We start from the raw sequence: 18,955 nt of genomic DNA on the forward strand, positions 1-18,955 counted from the left end.
GAATTCTAGGGCCTTCTCAATCGTTTCTGGTCGCATGCACCTAATGCGTGATCCCAAGGGTTCCTTCAGGCCGCGTACAAAAGCTTGTATAGCTATCTTTTTATAAAGAGTCCGTTTAGCTTCTATAGTAGTGCCTAAAGTTTCGTGTAACGTAACATACGTCATCATTGTGCTCAAAAGTGTCTGGCAATGGTCGTAAAACTCTTGGGGTGTCCTATTACCCTGGCTGGCTATTGAGAGGTCGTTGTATAACGCTGTCTCGTCACGTTGGTCAGAGAAATTGTTAACAAGGGCTGTCCTAATACCTAACCAGTTATCAGGAATGCCATTACTATTAATAATGCTTGCAGCAGTACCAGTTATTTTATTTAGTATTCCGTTAACAACGCATAGATTGAGCAATTCTCTTCCGGCTTCATTACGTACATAAGCGTCGACTACTTGATCACATATTTTAATGAATCGCGTAAGGATATTAGGATTGCCGTCAAATTCTGGGACTAGACGCAAGGTCTTGTAAACATCCTCTGGGGTCGCGGACATTATTGTATCGGACTCAAATAAGGTTACTGAACTATCTAAGGGACTTCCTAACTCTAAGTTGTCTAAATTCCTACGTAAATCTAGTGTTGCCCGTCGAACCTGACCCGGTGCAGGTTCCCGAGATCCCGATTTTTTAACCGACTTCAAAAAAGGAGGAGGTTCTCAATTCGACTGAATGTTTTTTTTTTTTTTTTTTTTTTTGTATGTATGTTATTCGATATCTCCGAGAATCATGGACCGATTTAAAAAATTTTTTTTTTCATTCGATCAGGTATAACCCCGAGATGGTCCCATTGGCACCAAGTCGGGGTCTGATGATGGGATCTTGGAGAAATCGAGGGAACTCCTCAAATGTTATAGGCACGTGTAATATTTTTAGTGTATTTTTCAAAGGTACACCAGTATTTACGCCTGATGGTGATAACTTTATGTGGCTGAGCTGATGATGGAAGGTCAACTCCTCAATGGTTAGGAGTTAAAGGATAATTCTTTCACTACTGTACATATATTCGGACTGATACATAGAATATCAATAGGAACCACTAAAATTCAACAAATAAATAAACTTTTTAACAAAAAATAAAACCGCCTTCAAAAATAAGCGCTTTACAAAACACGGAGAAACTAAAAAGCAAAAAATAATAAACCTTTGAATTCAGATTTCTTATCGGATTGCAATAATCTAAACATCCAAATTATAAACAAATCAATTATTTTTGGAGTCGGTGCCAGCCTGCATATGGTTGGGTGGTGCAAACAGGAATAGCAAGGCGATGAACAGGTCTGGTACCGACTACAAAAGTAATTGATTTGTTTATAATTTGGATGTTTAGATTATTGCAATCCGATAAGAAATCTGAATTCAAAGGTTTATTATTTTTTGCTTTTTAGTTTCTCCGTGTTTTGTAAAGCGCTTATTTTTGAAGGCGGTTTTATTTTTGGGATGAAAAATTATGGAAAATAAGGATATACAGTATAGGGAAGCAAGCACACAAGAACAATTCAGGGGTACTCACATATGCTTCATTCTTGGTCCTTCACGGGAATCGATAGCTGGATTCGCCTCCGGTTTGCAGCTCGTAGATTCTGGATACTCGGCAGCGGTGCTTGATAGCCAACCCGGGTGGCTCGCGAACGCGCGGTCTCGATTTTTAGAGAACCCGAAATATTCGCGAAAACGACCCGCGAGTATCCTACCGACTGCGCCAATTACGATAGCTACAATCGGAGGTCCGAAAAAAAACCAAAAACTTTTATTACTAATTTAATTAAAATCAAAGATACAAAAATTATAGCCTAAGTGCGATGACAATTGTTCGAAGTCTGAATCAAGAGTGCGTGCTAATAGAATTGCATTAGTTAGGTAAAGTCGTGTTATGCTGATCTTGCGCCTCGTGCGGCAGGTCGGTGAACGTGCGCAGCTGACTCGGCGGTTGTCCTTATGGTGCAATATGTAATTCAGGCAAGACAAAATACACATAATAACAACAAGACAGAAAGGAATGAAGTGCCACGAAATGGCCTTACCTCAGCGTGTTGCTGGTGACTTCCAGCGCTGATCTTCCGATGAGACCATCGTTTCCATAAAGAAACGATTTTATATGTGTTTTAAAAAAACCTACTTCTCAATAATTTTTTTAGTTGCCTCCGCAATTTAAATACTACTTTAAACGATGAGCTAAGTATAATTATTTAGGTGCTAACATCCATATGACTACAAATATTAAAAATCTTACGCTTTACAATTACTAGGTGCCAATTATTATTTTAGTCGCCAAAGTATTGTTTAATATTCCTCGGCAATATTTTTGTCGCTTGAAATTTGCTGCCGTTTTTTCAATAATAATGATGCTTAATATTTGAGGCTCATATATTTTGTTTGTCGCCACAATATTAAAACACACCCAAATTATATTATTGTATGCCCGACATAACTTCCCGTGTAATATTTTAGTTGCCCGGTTAATTATATGCCTTTTTATTATTTATTGCGCGACCATGCTTGCCTGCCTGTTGTGCGGCCGACATAGGCCAGTAAACTTGTTTAAACACACGTACGTGTCAGTGGCATAGGAGTTCGATTATTTTGATCACAGACCTTGTGTCACCGGCACGGCGTAGTGGTTTAAATGGCCAATCTGAACACATTCGTGGACACGTATGGTATAGCATACGCGTAGTTATTTGTTTCCTATGGTCTATGACAGATGACGTCACTAAGCGTCCCTGAACGTGTTAATTTAGAAGGTTGTAGAATAGAAATAGACGTGACCTGTGGTCCGGTGTCAGTAAGGCGTATTATAAATATATCTACCAGATAAAGTTATCACTATCCTTTTCATCACACGTATAAATGACAATGACAGCTAACATTTATCTGACAGATATTATTTATCTGGCGATTGAAAAACCAGCCCTAAAAAGGTAAAATTTATAAAATGAAAGCCTGCGTTTAACACCTGTTAACAATAGATGGCAAGTGACAACAACCTGAACGTGACTATACATTGATATACAGATATAAATTGAATTTATCTAGCCACAAAAATACTTATTATAGCGGAATACGTGTACGACATAATTAATATTTTCATATGTAGGTTGTTACTTCATAACAACAAATTACAATAATTATGTAGTCATTTTTTAATATGCATAAAATTAAAATTATTTTTGCTTGGTTCTTTAATGTATGACATAAACCCATCCCTTTTCGTGTCAAATTTTACTCAAATATGAACCGCGAATTCTTAGCTGCCAGTACGTACAGCAAGAAGGTTATTAGCCGAATAAAATCGCTGATTGGTAGTTAGTGACATTATATGCATTTCAGCTACACTTATCTGTGTGCATTAGTATAAAAGAGATGACTATTGTTTTGTTCAAGCCTCCCTAATAACAAAGTTTGTGAAATGCATATACTCATCCTTGACTTCTTTATGAATTAGATAATGTATTGAAAAGGGATGGATATGTGCTAGTTATTTCTCTTTTTGGTAGGTGGTCAGTAGGTTCTTGTTTTGCTAGGGATGTTACTTTGTCGATTCTATTATCGATAAAATACACGCTTACTCATGTTCTCACCTTAAAAATAATATAAACTTGATACATATAAAAGTAAGGAAACATACATTTTTTTTATACCATGTCGGTGGCAAACAGGTATAAGGCCCGCCTGATGGAAAGCGGTCACCGTAACCTATGGACGCCCGCAACTCAAGGGGTGTCACGCGCGCGTTGCCGACCCATTAGAAACTCTAGAAATATCTATTATGAATATTTCATTAGGATTATTATGGCTTTTTGACCATGAAAGTCACATATTGGCTAACCAATCTAACCATAAATAAAAATAAATGGTTTGTTTATGTACTCAATACCTACATAACCGCTCATTATTAGGGTTCCGTACCTCAAAGAGGAAAAACGGAACCCTTATAGGATCACTCGCGTGTCTGTCTGTCCCTCTGTCACAGCCAATATCTCCGAAACTACTGGACCGATTTACTTGAAATTTGGCACACGTATGTAAACCTGTGGCCCGAAGACTGACGTGTAATATAATTAAATGAAATTAAATGAAATTTAATGATAGGGGGCACTTTTGGGGGGTAAAATTGAAAATTAAAAATCAAAGTTATTAGAACTATATTGTGTTACATATCAAATGAAAGAGCATTTTATAAGCATCTCAAATATATTTTTTTTATTGTTTTTATTTTGTTAATTTAAAAGTTATTTAAGAAAATAAGCAAAAAATGACCATTCCCCCCCCCCCCTTATCTCCGAAACTACTTAGCGTAAAATTTTCAAAAAAATACACGAGATAGCCCTCTACCTGTAGATTACAGGAAAACCTATTAGAAATCTACAGTCAAGCGTAAGTCGGACTTAAGAGAAAAAAGCTCAAATTGAGATTTTCGCTCACTGCCGCTGCAAGTACTTACTAAATGTTTTGAAATTTTGTGAGCGCCATGGACAGGTAGAAAGAAATTCATTTCTGTTTAGAAATTGTTAAAAATTTTAATCATTTGCCAAAATGACTTAAGTTCCTACTAAAAAAGAGGCGCTTAAGACTGTTTAGAACTGCACTGACCATAATATTGCCCTAATAGGTCCAAAAAATGGTGTATATATACGAAAACAAAATAATTGTGCCACCGACGACCAAAATCTGAAGTCTATTTGCTCTATCTCTTATAGTTTCCAAAATATACGCAAAATCTTTAAAGTACAAATCTAGTGTATGTTGCTATCACATGTCGTCAAGCGCTCCTTTTTGTATGGAAATGTCGAAATCCGACTCGCACTTTACCGGTTTTCATAGAAAGTTGTGTTTTATTAGGCATATAATTAACCGGGCAACTAAAATATTAAACGGGAAGTTAAGTCTTGCATACAATAATATAATTTGGCTGTGTTTTAATATTGTGGCGACAAAAAAAATATATGAGCCTCAAATATTAAGCATCATTATTATTGAAAAAACGGCAGCAAATTTCAAGCGACAAAAATATTGCCGAGGAACATTAAACAATACTTTGGCGACTAAAATAATAATTGGCACCTAGTATTGTAAAGCGTAAGATTTTTAATATTTGTAGTCATATAGATGTTAGCACCTAAATAATTATACTTAGCTCATCGTTTAAAGTAGTATTTAAATTGCGGAGGCAACTAAAAAAATTACTGGGAAGTAGGTTTTTTAAAAAAACATATAAAATCGTTTCTTTATGGAAACGATGGTCCCATCGGAAAATCAGCGCTGGAAGTCACCAGCAACACGCTGAGATGAGGCCATTTCGTGGCACTTCATTCCTTTCCGTCTTGTTGTTATTATGTGTATTTTGTCTTGCCTGTGTTCACGAATAAATGTTTATTCTATTCTATTCTACTTATTCTATTCAAACATCGTATTTGCGACCCGTAAACCACGAGTAGTATTTAAATATCTCTATAAGGGAACGCGTACCAAATCATTTTATAATAAATACACAGCAAAAAGGAGTGTATAAGCTTCTAATGGGTCGGTAACGCGCATATGATACCCCTTGAGTAGCAGGCGTCCATAGGTTACGGTGACCACTTTCCATCAATCGTATGCTTGTTTACCACCGACATGGCATTTAAAAAAAAGTACCGTGTTAATCGTATAGTATAATATTAGAGGTATAGGAGCAGAATTATTTTCTGCTAGCAGAAAAGTGGGTTAGTGTTAGGTTATTTTTTAGTAGAATATAAGTCCTACCAAATTTGCTATGGCATAATTCTTAGGTACTTTGTATCAACAAAACAACGATAGCAAAAAGGAAATGAAATACAGTCCCAGAGGCACCGTTAGGTACGACGACGAGCGAAGCGAGGAGGAGTGTTAGGTATCTTGCATCCCCAACACACAAGACTCGCTATCAAAACAGAAATAGGAAGAAGATGGACAACTTTTTACTGCCTAAATATTATGCAAACAAAAATCTACGGACGTACTCTTAATTTAGAAGATTATTTTGCTCATTAACATTATGCCAGCATAAGATTGGATATTATAAAATCTGCGGAACGATTTATGCCAAGGCATATTCTGAGTAAGGTTTTCCTGCCAAAAAAATGAATCTTTCAGAGTGACGTTAAGACTACGTAAGACCGGCCTTAGATTCGATAGAGTAAACGTCATGAAAAGTTAAATTCATTATATAGAGACGAAGTTGCCAGCACTCCCAAACACCTAATTTCATACCCATAAGTACAATATTTTGTCGACCATTATATTTTATAAGAATCCTTTTTTTATTAAAATGACAGCTCAGGTGATGAGTGCCGATGTATAAATTTTAATTGTACTTTTTATGTTAATTTTCTATATAAATATTTTAAAAGAACTGTATATTTTATATTAATAGATAGCCGTTTTCCTATTAAACTGTCTCTCTTAAATTGTTTCCAATATAATAATTCAGTTGCCAAATAAATAGTTGGTACTCGCGTCTGAATAAACCGTAGCCGTAATGACATTAAAATGCTACCTCATATTGAAATAATTTGAGGCCCCATTTTAGTCGCCAAACTATTATATTTGATACCCATTTCTATGGTTATTTAGTCGCCCGGTTAAATACGTGCCGTTTTATTATAGTTTTGAAGGAGGTTTCTTGTTTTTAACCACCAACGCAAAAATGACGGAGTGTTATAATAATAATAGGTTTGACGCTTGACATGTCTGTCTGGCATCATAACTCCCAAACGAATCAATCGATGTTTAAGGTGAATTCGTCGAGATTTTTTTTTATATCACGTAGGTGGTAAACATGCATACGGTCCGCCTGATGGAAAGCGGTCACTGTTACATATGGACGCCTCATCCGCTCTCAAGGAGTGGCACATGTGCGTTGCCGACTCGACTCATTAGAAACTTGTACAAACCTGTACTTAGAAGGGGCCTGGGTGCCGACGACTCAAAGGACCGAAGGAAGGAGGAGGAAGGAAGGAAGGAGTACCGCACCCTCGTTGAGCTCTGGCTGCCTTACTCACCGGCAGGAACACAACAATGAGTAAAGTCTAGTGCTACTTGATTGCGGTCTTTTGTAAAGCGGAGGTAATTCCCCAGTTAGACTCTGCTCTACCTTAGAGTATATTCAATTTAGTATTAGAGTTATCAGTCAAGAAATTCAAATGCAGCGCCATCTATTATTAGTTTCGACAACTTTTCATGTGACTTTCCATGCCTAAAGGTTCGCACAAGTCTCAAGTCGCGTAAATTACTTAGTAAAATTTGCCGAGATACTGCGCTAAATACAATAATACTCATTAGAGTACCTATAAGACATATATAACTCCGTATAGACAGATAAAGTCTAAGAATAAAACGTACTTACCTCAGTACCAGACAGAAGAAGGGCTCAGCTAGATGGCGCTAATATTAATATTTGAAATTTTAAAACATATTAAGCTAAGAATTAGACGTGTGCGCCGATCAAAAAATGATCGGCGGCGGCGTTTGTCAAAAAATCGGCGGCGGCGGCGTATTTTCGGCGTGAATTCGGCGTGACCTTGCTTTCATGTTTCTTATATAAAAATCATTTATTTGTTTTTAGGGTTCCGTAGTCAACTAGGAACCCTTATAGTTTCGCCATGTCTGTCTGTCCGTCCGTCCGTCCGTCCGTCCGTCCGTCCGTCCGTCCGCGGATAATCTCAGTAACCGTAAGCACTAGAAAGCTGAAATTTGGTACCAATATGTATATCAATCACGCCAACAAAGTGCAAAAATAAAAAATGGAAAAAAAATGTTTTATTAGGGTACCCCCCCTACATGTAAAGTGGGGGCTGATATTTTTTTTCATTCCAACCCCAACATGTGATATATTGTTAGATAGGTATTTAAAAATGAATAAGGGTTTACTAAGATCGTTTTTTGATAATATTAATATTTTCGGAAATAATCGCTCCTAAAGGAAAAAAAAGTGCGTCCCTCCGCCTCTAACTTTTGAACCATATGTTTAAAAAATATGAAAAAAATCACAGAAGTAGAACTTTATAAAAACTTTCTAGGAAAATTATTTTGAACTTGATAGGTTCAGTAGTTTTTGAGAAAAATACGGAAAACTACGGAACCCTACACTGAGCGTGGCCCGACACGCTCTTGTTTTCTCTTACTAAGGCCCATATCACATTATCATATATATTTCATCATAGATGTGTATGTATCCCTTCCTTTTTAACGCGAAGAAAAAGGACGTTGTCTGTGATTTATATGATAGTGCAATATCGGCCTAAATAGTATGTGTAAAAAATACAAGTATATGAGAAATCAATACATTCTTTTCTCTTCATGCAAAGACCTAAGTAAAATGCTTTTATTTAGCATCTATCTCATGTGAAGTCCACCAGTCAGAATCTACTTACCTCAATAATATCTTCTCTACCAAATGGAAAATAAAACAAACGGCAGTGTAGGTGACATAATTTATTATTTCAATAGTTCAACTATTTTTAGTTTCTTTTAATCATCTATGAGAATATCTGGAAAAACTAAAAAATATTAATGGTTGAGTTCGCTAGACCTGTTACATTACCAGGTCCGTGATGCCTACCAATAAACATTCATATCCTTTTTATTGAATGAATGTCGATAGGGTTATTATCCCTGACGTCGATAAAAATTACACAATTTACACATCACTATCATATAAACATAACCTAAAATCAGTTTGAAGAAATATCGAAAAAACATGAATAAAATTACGCAGAATTTAATACGGCATTAGTTATATATAAACTATCAATATCGTTTTTATGTTTCGTTTAGATCCTACAAATAATATTATCAATAATTGAACGAAATTCACTAATGAAAGGTTACATGTTCTTGGCAGTTTTCTTTTCACTATGTACGTGAATTACAGTCCTTAATCACACAGGCCACAGTCACATAAGGAACTTGAACACATCACAAATAGTAACATAGCAGGTTAATCGACTATCTATTAGGAATAAACACAATATAATTAAAAATCGGCTAGATGACCGCCGAGATATTTGACTTAATATAATACGACTATGTACAGTTGTCAAAGGTGGACACTGACTGTGAAAGATAAACACATATTTAATTTAGCCGTATTGTAACTACTAAAAGGCAACCACTTGACAATCGTTTAGTGACCACCTTCGGGAAAACGAAAGAAGTTCCGGATTTTTATCGCATTCGCTCATAAACAAAACGTAATAGTGTGTTGTGAGTAAGATTCATGTCACCATGCTCTTATTTTAGCATGGCTTCCATGCTTTAGTTATACTTCCGTGGTTTTGTTTGCCAGTTTTGATTACAGGGCCTGTAAACGTATTGTCTTGTGTAAATGTAGGCGTAATTGTGTATGTGTGCTAAACGGTGCATGCCGAGAATTTGAACGGTAATGTTCTTAAAGGCGGCTTCCATGTTTATCTTACTACGTTGCTCTTAATGCTCGTTTTTGTAGTATAAATATTGTTTCTATATCGGCTGCAGAGCCCCACAATACAAGACCGTACGACATCAAACTATTAAAGTAGGCGAAGTAAACTAGTCGTGCCGTTTCTACATTAGTTAACTGTTTCATTTTTTTGACTGCAAAAGCAGCTGAGCTCAATCTATTTGCTAGTGTAGTTACATGAGATCCCCATTGTAATTTTGGGTCCAGCGTTATTCCCAAAAACACCGTTGTTTGCGCAAAGTCAAGAAGCTGACCATTAAGCTTGATATTCGAGACTAAATTTAGATTAGAACCAGTACATAAGGAGAATTTCATACACTTGGTTTTCTTTGGGTTCAACATTAAATTATTTACAGAAAACCAATGGCCTACCTCAGAGAGAGTGTTGTTCACCTCAACTAATTCGGTATCTCATCTATTCACCTTAAAAAGTAAAGAAGTGTCATCGGCATACATGACAATGCCAGATTTTTGGCTCACCATATATGGCAGGTCATTCACATATACCTTGATTTGTATTAAAACCAAAGAGGGTCGAGTATTATAGAGAGTTACTGTCGAAATAAAATGTGTAATCACCACAGTGCATAGACTGCCATCTCTTGACACAGGCTTAACCCTTTACCGCATATTGTTCCATATTTGGCCGTTATAAATTCTATTCTACTGACAGCTGTTACAGTTCCAATTTGAACAAATATTGCATACGTCACATGCGGTAAAGGGTTAAAACTTTTGAACTCAATTTAGACAATTTGGCCCATATTCTTAGTTTGATATGTGTTAAAATGTCAAATATTAATATTAGAGCCATCTAGCTGAGCGTACCTCAAAGGTGTAACGCCATCTAGGCCACCGTACCTTTTTCTGTTTTGATACTGAGGTACGTTTTTTTGTTAGACTATCTGTCTATACGGAGTTATATATGTCTTTGTCAAAACTGAGGTTCAAAAGTTTTAAGCCTGTGTCAAGAGATGGCAGTATTTGTACTGTGATCACAGAACACCCCACTAGAAGCCTAATGCAAGCGATATTGTTCGAGACGCAAATCACCAATCCTTGCGGGGTGAGGCGGGAGCGCACGGTGCTGCCATTGGTCGTTTCAAATAATGGCGCGCCTTTACGCTTAGCCGTAGGGATGGGAATGGGACATGTCTATTATAGACAATGGTACCGGTACCAGTACTGTGGTGAATTTGTTTTGCAACAAATTTTAATATTATAGCAGTTTTTCTAACTTATTTATATTTCTTTAGTTAAAAAGTATTATTTCTACAATTAATGGTAAGAAATGCGCAAGTTAGGCGTTTTTGCAAGCTTTTATTTAACTTGCAATGTTAGTATATTCGGGTGAAATCATGCTACTTTTAAAGCAGATATTTTTAACCAATTGAGCTGAAATTTTGCACACATAATTGTCTAAATCACGTGACGATGCAATATTATGGTAACATGGAGCTGATCTGCTGATGGACCAGAAACGTGGCCATAGATTAAATTTCATATCTGATTGTGATGTTGACCTCAATTCCAATAAGGCCTAGTTACCCTTCGGGTTGGAAGGTCAGATGGCAGTCGTTTTCGTAAAACTAGTGCCTACGCCAAATCTTGGGATTAGTTGCCAAAGCGGACCCCAGGCTCCCATGAGCCGTGGCGAATGCCGATGCCGGGATAACGCAAGGAGGATGATGATTGTGATAGCACCTCAATAAAAATCATTCTACTAACTAATAACTAAACTGTGCATTAATATTTACGTAAACTAATCAATCAACTAAATAACACTACAGACTCTACAGATTCTAGATAATTATTCAGAATTACAAATCTGCTTTCTTTTACATTTCATAAAATGGTAGCACATGGTACGAACGCGAACGGTAGTACGAAGTTCCCGCAACAGACATAAACTAACATGCCCCCATCCCTAGTCGTTTACGTAAAAGGGATAGCATATTGCATTGTTAACTAGGCAAAAAGGGATGGACGCGCCTCGGCGCCGCTCAGTACAACCATATTGGCCAGTATAAATGAACTCCGCGGATAATAAACAATATTCAACAAAATAATTAATTTGACTTAACCGTGGAATGTTATTCCATCTTTTTAATATGTGAAAGTGGTAGAAGACTTGCCACACCACTTTATGCTGCAAGAGACCATTGTTTGCAACCAAATTTAATTATTTTAAGATTTTTTCCCGAGCGGACACGAACACTGTTAGCGGGTCGTATACTTGGGCGCTACTGATCGGTGTCGCGCGCGTTTAAACTTTTATCACCTGATTTTTCGTATGCTTGGTGACCGCGAGTCGCCCTGTAAGGGCCGTCTTGTTGTTTTGGTCTGTGACTGTGATTACACATTTTACTTCGACAGTAACTCTCTACCTCTACAATACTCGATCCTCTTTGGTTTTATATAGAAACTAGCTTTGCCCGTGGCTTTGCTCGCGTTAGAAAGAGACAAAAAGTAGCCTATGTCACTCTCCATCACTTCAACTATCTCCACTTAAAAAATCACGTTAATTCGTCGCTCCGTTTTGCCATGAAGGACGGACAAATAAACAGACACACACACTTTCCCGTTTATAATATTAGTATGGATTAAAATTAACATTAAGTTAATAAAAACAAAATGCAGTATTATTATGTGCAACTTAAAACTTTCCTTTTGTTAGTATAAAACCCGGAGCTATCCCGGAGTTCTTAAAAAAAAAAGAAATTAGAATCTTACAGAAAGAAATAAGCAGGTAAACAAAATCAAATAATTCATACTAATTAAATTGGAAAATGTGTGTGTCTGTTTGTTTGCCCGTCTTTCAGCGATGAATTGACGTGATTTTTTTTTGGGTGGAGATAGTTGAAGGGATGGTCGGGATGGAGAGTGACATATATGCTAGTATTTGTCTCTTTCTAACGCAAGCGAAGCCTCAGGCAAAAGCTAGTAGAAAATAAAAGAAAAACGCAAATATTAATGCAAAAAACAGGTTCGAACCCACGTCATCCGCGGCGCCAACGATTTCACCTAGAAGTCAACACCGCTAGACCATTTGCATGTTATGAAGTGGGGCGAATCTTGTGATTCTAATCACCACATTCCATCGCTAGTGTGTCGCAAGGTCATCACGCATCCATCGCGAGACCATCGCGCGGATCTTCGCGCGATGGTCGCCTTCGCTCACGCAAGACACGGCGTTATAGTATGCATTGTTATGGATAAAAAAATAACAGTAATTTCTGGTAAATAATTCAATTAGAACCGGTAACATACATTATGGTAATATACGTGTCCCATCCCTATGCAACAGTGTGACTGCCCGCCGTCTGTGAAACGACCAATCGCAGCGCGCTAACACATTCCCCGCCCGCACCTCGCGCTTCAAGTGTTGGTGATTCGTACCGCGAACAAAATTAACAATATTAGTACTCTATAGGAGGTTCCATTTTTACAATGAAGTCTATGAATTATACTTTTTATCGTACGGTCAGCTACATAAATATCTATATACCTGTATTTATTCAATTTTGAACCTTCTTCTTCAGTAATAAGTTTCGATATGTAAAGAAATTGAAGGACGATACACAGACGGGCGGCGCGGGCGGAGACACCGCGCGTTGGTGCGGGCGGGGAGGGAGGGAGGAGGGGTGTCGATGGACGATGTCACGCGGGATTCGCCGCGCGGCTCATCATTCGCGCGGTCGGCTCGTCTCCCTTCGCTGCACACGTTTCGCTGCTTCGCTTCGCTGCTCTCGTACGATTTGATAATTATTATATATATTTGTCAAGCAATTTCTTTCGTAAGAAAGCGCGACTCAATCGCGTAGTCGGCTCACGTCTCTCGTTGTCGTACAATTTGATATTATTCAGCTACCTTTTATCGCTCGGCTTTAATTCGCAACTTCGCATCTTACAAGAGTACCTATAGGTAGACCAGGCCAAATACAACAATAGATAATGTATTTACTAAATATTATTTATTTAGTAATTTCCCGCTAGAAACAGGCGTTATACATACTTCTTCAGCTATCATAACCGGATTAGATTAAAAAACCCTTAAAGTAAAACTAAGAACCTTTCAGATTTTTTTTACTCACCCTTTCTGATGTTTACCATACTTACTTACCCCGTTATTCATAAACGTACACTAAAGTTATCAAGCCGATAAAGTTCGTTTGTCCCTTTCCGACGTATTGGTGTGATAGAAAGGGACAAACGAACTTTATCGGCTGGATAACTTTAGTGTACGTTTATGAATAAGGGTGTTAAAATTTATAGCTACGAAATTTTACATAAAACACCTACTTTAAAATAAAATAAAAAAAGTTGAATTTGGTTAACATTATTGGCTTCGTGCGAAGTGCATGGAGGGGGTAAGCAAAGCGATCGCAGTGCTTACGGTGGTCAAAATCGACACTGATTGTGGTTGTCATATATCAAAACTCATAAAATATAATACAATGTGGTGTAATGTTTGATATGGGGTATCAATGTTGTTTCGTTGTTAATTGTAAAAATAATGGCATAAATAGTCGTTGCACGTTCTATGCGTTTCTTAGAGCACACTGGAAATTGGATCTAAGAACTAAATGGATAGCTACGGTGAAAAGAAAACGTAAGTGACATGTCAAAACAAAACATTATAATAAATTATATTTAAGCTTTGTTTACCTAATATTGTTCAATACGCTGTTAGTATTTTTCCTACCGTAAAAGATTATGCTTAAAGATTCAGGCCTAGCCTGGGAATAGGCCCGTGTCGAATATTTCTGCGGCCGCGGACATGACTAGATACTTACGTTTAGATTTGTTTTATATGGCATTAACGGGACGGAGGTTTAGCGAATACCATATCACTAGCTCGAAGAACTTGTACCATTACTCCTATGTTCTTCAAGATTCCTTATATGCCCTGCCAGCACCAATTTATTGACTCTTTCTGTAGTCCTCATCTTCATCTTCTTCTGTCACTGACTGCTAAATTTTCCTTCTACCGTTTAAATATGTTTAAGTTTGTCTCACTCGTATAGTTTAAATGCGTATACCCTTAGCTTAAGTTAATTACTCCCTTATTTGGTATTAGCTAAATTGTTACCTAATAGTTCTCTGATGTTTGCTATTGTAGTTTTACTTACTAGATAGTGCTAAAATATGTATTGTTTCCGCTGAATTGTAAAACATGCTGAGTACACTTGTTTTGGATCTCGTGCTAGTTTTAAGCCACTTAGCATAAGTTTTAATTGTTATCAAGATTTTGTACGAAATCTGTTTGGTGTACCTAATAAAGTAAAATAATAAAGTAAAATAAAATAAAGTCTGGGGTTGGAAGTTTATACCGTGAGTAATGACTTTGGAAACTGATTTTTGGTATTATATCCATGTCTTTATAATCTATCTACCTAAATTACACTTGAAATAGTAGCTCTTGTTATTCGATGTATTTAAAATTAACGAAAAATCGTTAAAATGTAATGTTTGTTTACATGTCAGTTTTTGACATTTTCCACTTCAGGTTCACATGGTAGTGGGCGTAATTGTCGTGCACGTAGCCAATAAAAGACCTCACGGAAGCTGTGCTAATTAGGAATTTCTCGAATTCGTCGAGAGGTGGCGCTAAACACAATTATGCTCATTAGAGAACCTGTACTTCTAGCCTAGCCCAGTCTTTAGAATTATTGAGTAACGTAAAAGTAAAACTTTTGTAGGTACGGAACCCTCGGTGGGCGAGTCCGACTCGCACTTGGCCGGTTTTTTGAGACACGGAACCCTAAAACGCCGCATAATAAAACACGTGTGCATTAGTAACTACACACACCGGCTCTCTTATCTTGTATTATAAATTATAATGTAGGTACCTACTATTACGTGATTATGTTTGTGGCAGAATGATTTTAAAATAATATTACGAGGTTACTTACGTGATAAGACATCTGGCAGCCGTTATCCATATTCTGTATTTAACTCCAAACGCCGTGCATATCAACGGAGCACTTGTCACGGTGTGCAGCTGCCAGGCCGTGTGTATCACGGTCGCCGCCCACGGGTAATCGCCGCGCTCCAACAGCGTGGCCCCCTGCTGCTGCATCACCGGCATCGGGCAGAAGTCTGCAACACCACACACCACGCACCCAGCTATATACATTACATACACTAGTAGCATGGTCGCGCGATAGACGATAAAAATATCAGGCCGTCCCTATCGCACTATTAGTAAGTGCGACAGGGACGGCCAGATGTTTTATCATTTATCGCGCGACCATAATTGCTTGATAGGTAAATATAAAATACCTACTTATACTACTAGTCATAACTTAGAAATTGTATTATTATACCAAGGGCGGCTCACTCCGCGATTCTATCGCCGCGCTACAAGTACATGCCGGCGGCCGCGAGTTCGCGGCCTAATCAGGGGTGGCGCGCGTTCTCACGGAACGCACGTTCGCACTTTCTAATGTTACTTTACGTCGCGAGTTTTTTTTAAGGTTCATATGCGATGTCCGCGTGTGGAATGGCTAATAATGCTTAGTTAAATAGATATCATGAATAAAATAAATACCATGGGACATGTTTACACAGATCTACTATTGATTAAGGCCCCGAAAAGATTCAATAAGGCTTGTGATATTGGAACTTAAACAAAAATTTATAAATACTATATATTTATACCTAGAAAGTACCCACGACTTGAATATAATAGTATAACATTTTATCTGAGTATTAAATCGTTTTAATCCGTAGGGAACCCTATCGCCGGGCGTCGCGCACGTGCGGCTCGTTTCTTTGTTAGAATTTTGTAGGCATTTAAAAAGGCGGCATGTCGTGAACATCAAAGCAGTGGGCCTTCTGTACTTGTACTATTATATATTCTGTGATTATACTCAACCAGTGATACCTACTTATATGTAGATACTTATAGACAGCCGGTGTATCATGCTCCCAATTTTATCACTTATCCACGTGGATAAGACATCTGTCACTCTCACACTGACATACTTGCTAAAGCGTGACGGATGCTTTATCCACGTGGATAAGTGATAAAATTGGAAGCATGATATGCCGACTGAATAGGTATTTTTACTTAAGAGAAACTCATAAATGATAATGGACAAAAAGCAAATTTCGCTTTTAGTTTTGTATGGCTTACTGGCTTGATGCTGTGTCAATAACCTTTTTTTTTACGTGGGGAATGCGTTTACGCATACCGCCGGGTCTGAGGTGGTGGGCGACCCGGTCGGTTATGTGGGGCTCGAGGCTGTAAAGAGTCCCCCCTACCCACTAAACCCCACGGTGTCCTCTCACCGCTTTGTGTGCGGGGTCCCGGGAAGCTGTAAAGTGCATCCGCGGCCCCGCACTATGTCAATAACCTAACCTAACCCAAAAATTAAAATTTTGAAATAACCCCCGACTTAGTGGACCGATTTTGATGAAACATGGCTAAGAACACAGCCACTAACTCAGCTTTCAAACAAAACATACTAAATCTAAATCGGTTTATCTGTTCGGGAGCTACGATGGCACAGACAGATACACACACACACACACACACACACACACACACACACACACACACACACACACACACACACACACACACACACACACACACACACACACACACACACACACACACACACACACACACACACACACACACACACACACACACACACACACACACACACACACACACACACACACACACACACACACACACACACACACACACACACACACACACACACACACACACACACACACACACACACACACACACACACACACACACACACACACACACACACACACACACACACACACACACACACACACACACACACACACACACACACACACACACACACACACACACACACACACACACACACACACACACACACACACACACACACACACACACACACACACACACACACACACACACACACACACACACACACACACACACACACACACACACACACACACACACACACACACACACACACACACACACACACACACACACACACACACACACACACACACACACACACACACACACACACACACACACACACACACACACACACACACACACACACACACACACACACACACACACACACACACACACACACACACACACACACACACACACACACACACACACACACACACACACACACACACACACACACACACACACACACACACACACACACACACACACACACACACACACACACACACACACACACACACACACACACACACACACACACACACACACACACACACACACACACACACACACACACACACACACACACACACACACACACACACACACACACACACACACACACACACACACACACACACACACACACACACACACACACACACACACACACACACACACACACACACACACACACACACACACACACACACACACACACACACACACACACACACACACACACACACACACACACACACACACACACACACACACACACACACACACACACACACACACACACACACACACACACACACACACACACACACACACACACACACACACACACACACACACACACACACACACACACACACACACACACACACACACACACACACACACACACACACACACACACACACACACACACACACACACACACACACACACACACACACACACACACACACACACACACACACACACACACACACACACACACACACACACACACACACACACACACACACACACACACACACACACACACACACACACACACACACACACACACACACACACACACACACACACACACACACACACACACACACACAGATAGACAGACAGACACACCGTCGTTTTTTTTTTCATAATTCTTGATTTTTCTCTTTATGTATGAGAGTGCCTTTGGCGCCCAGCTTTTGACCGGAGGTTGGGCTTTGCTTGTCTCTTTTAGTATGAGAAATCTTTCGGCTCGGCTTCCGTCTTGTAATTGCGTACATCGGGCTTCGCCTGACTCTTTAACCATGAAGTCGCTCTCGGAGCCCGGCTCTAGACAGTAAAGGTCGAGCTTCGCTCGACTCTTAAGTCTATTACGAGGGCGCCTTCGTCACCCGGTTTAGGACCGCGTGCATCGGGCTTCACCCGACTCTTTAAGTATGAGGCCCGCCTTCGGCGCCCGGTTTAGGACCGCGTGCGTCGGGCTTAGCCCGACTCTTTAAGTATGAGGCCGTCCTTCGGCGCCCGGTTTAGGACCGCGTGCGTCGGGCTTCGCCCGACTCTTTAAGTATGAGAGCGCCTTCGGTGCCCGGTTTAGGACCGCGTGCGTCGGGCTTCGCCCAACTCTTTAAGTATGGGGGCGCCTTCGGCGCCCGGTTTAGAACCGCGTGCGTCGGGCTTCGCTCGACTCTTTAAGTATGAT

At 39.2% G+C, this 18,955-nt stretch overlaps 1 protein-coding gene across 1 annotated transcript in view; it reads right to left on the reverse strand.

Moving 5' to 3' along the window:
- The window catches only part of LOC125240763, a 143,677-nt gene that overhangs the window by 54,648 nt on the left and 70,074 nt on the right, over positions 1-18,955 (reverse strand). The window contains exon 5 of the mRNA XM_048148827.1: positions 15,422-15,608. Within this exon, the coding sequence (XP_048004784.1) occupies positions 15,422-15,608 (187 nt within the window). The remainder of the gene's footprint in view (positions 1-15,421; positions 15,609-18,955) is intronic.

Source organism: Leguminivora glycinivorella, chromosome Z (assembly GCF_023078275.1).
Source record: "Leguminivora glycinivorella isolate SPB_JAAS2020 chromosome Z, LegGlyc_1.1, whole genome shotgun sequence".
NCBI lineage: Eukaryota > Metazoa > Arthropoda > Insecta > Lepidoptera > Tortricidae > Leguminivora > Leguminivora glycinivorella.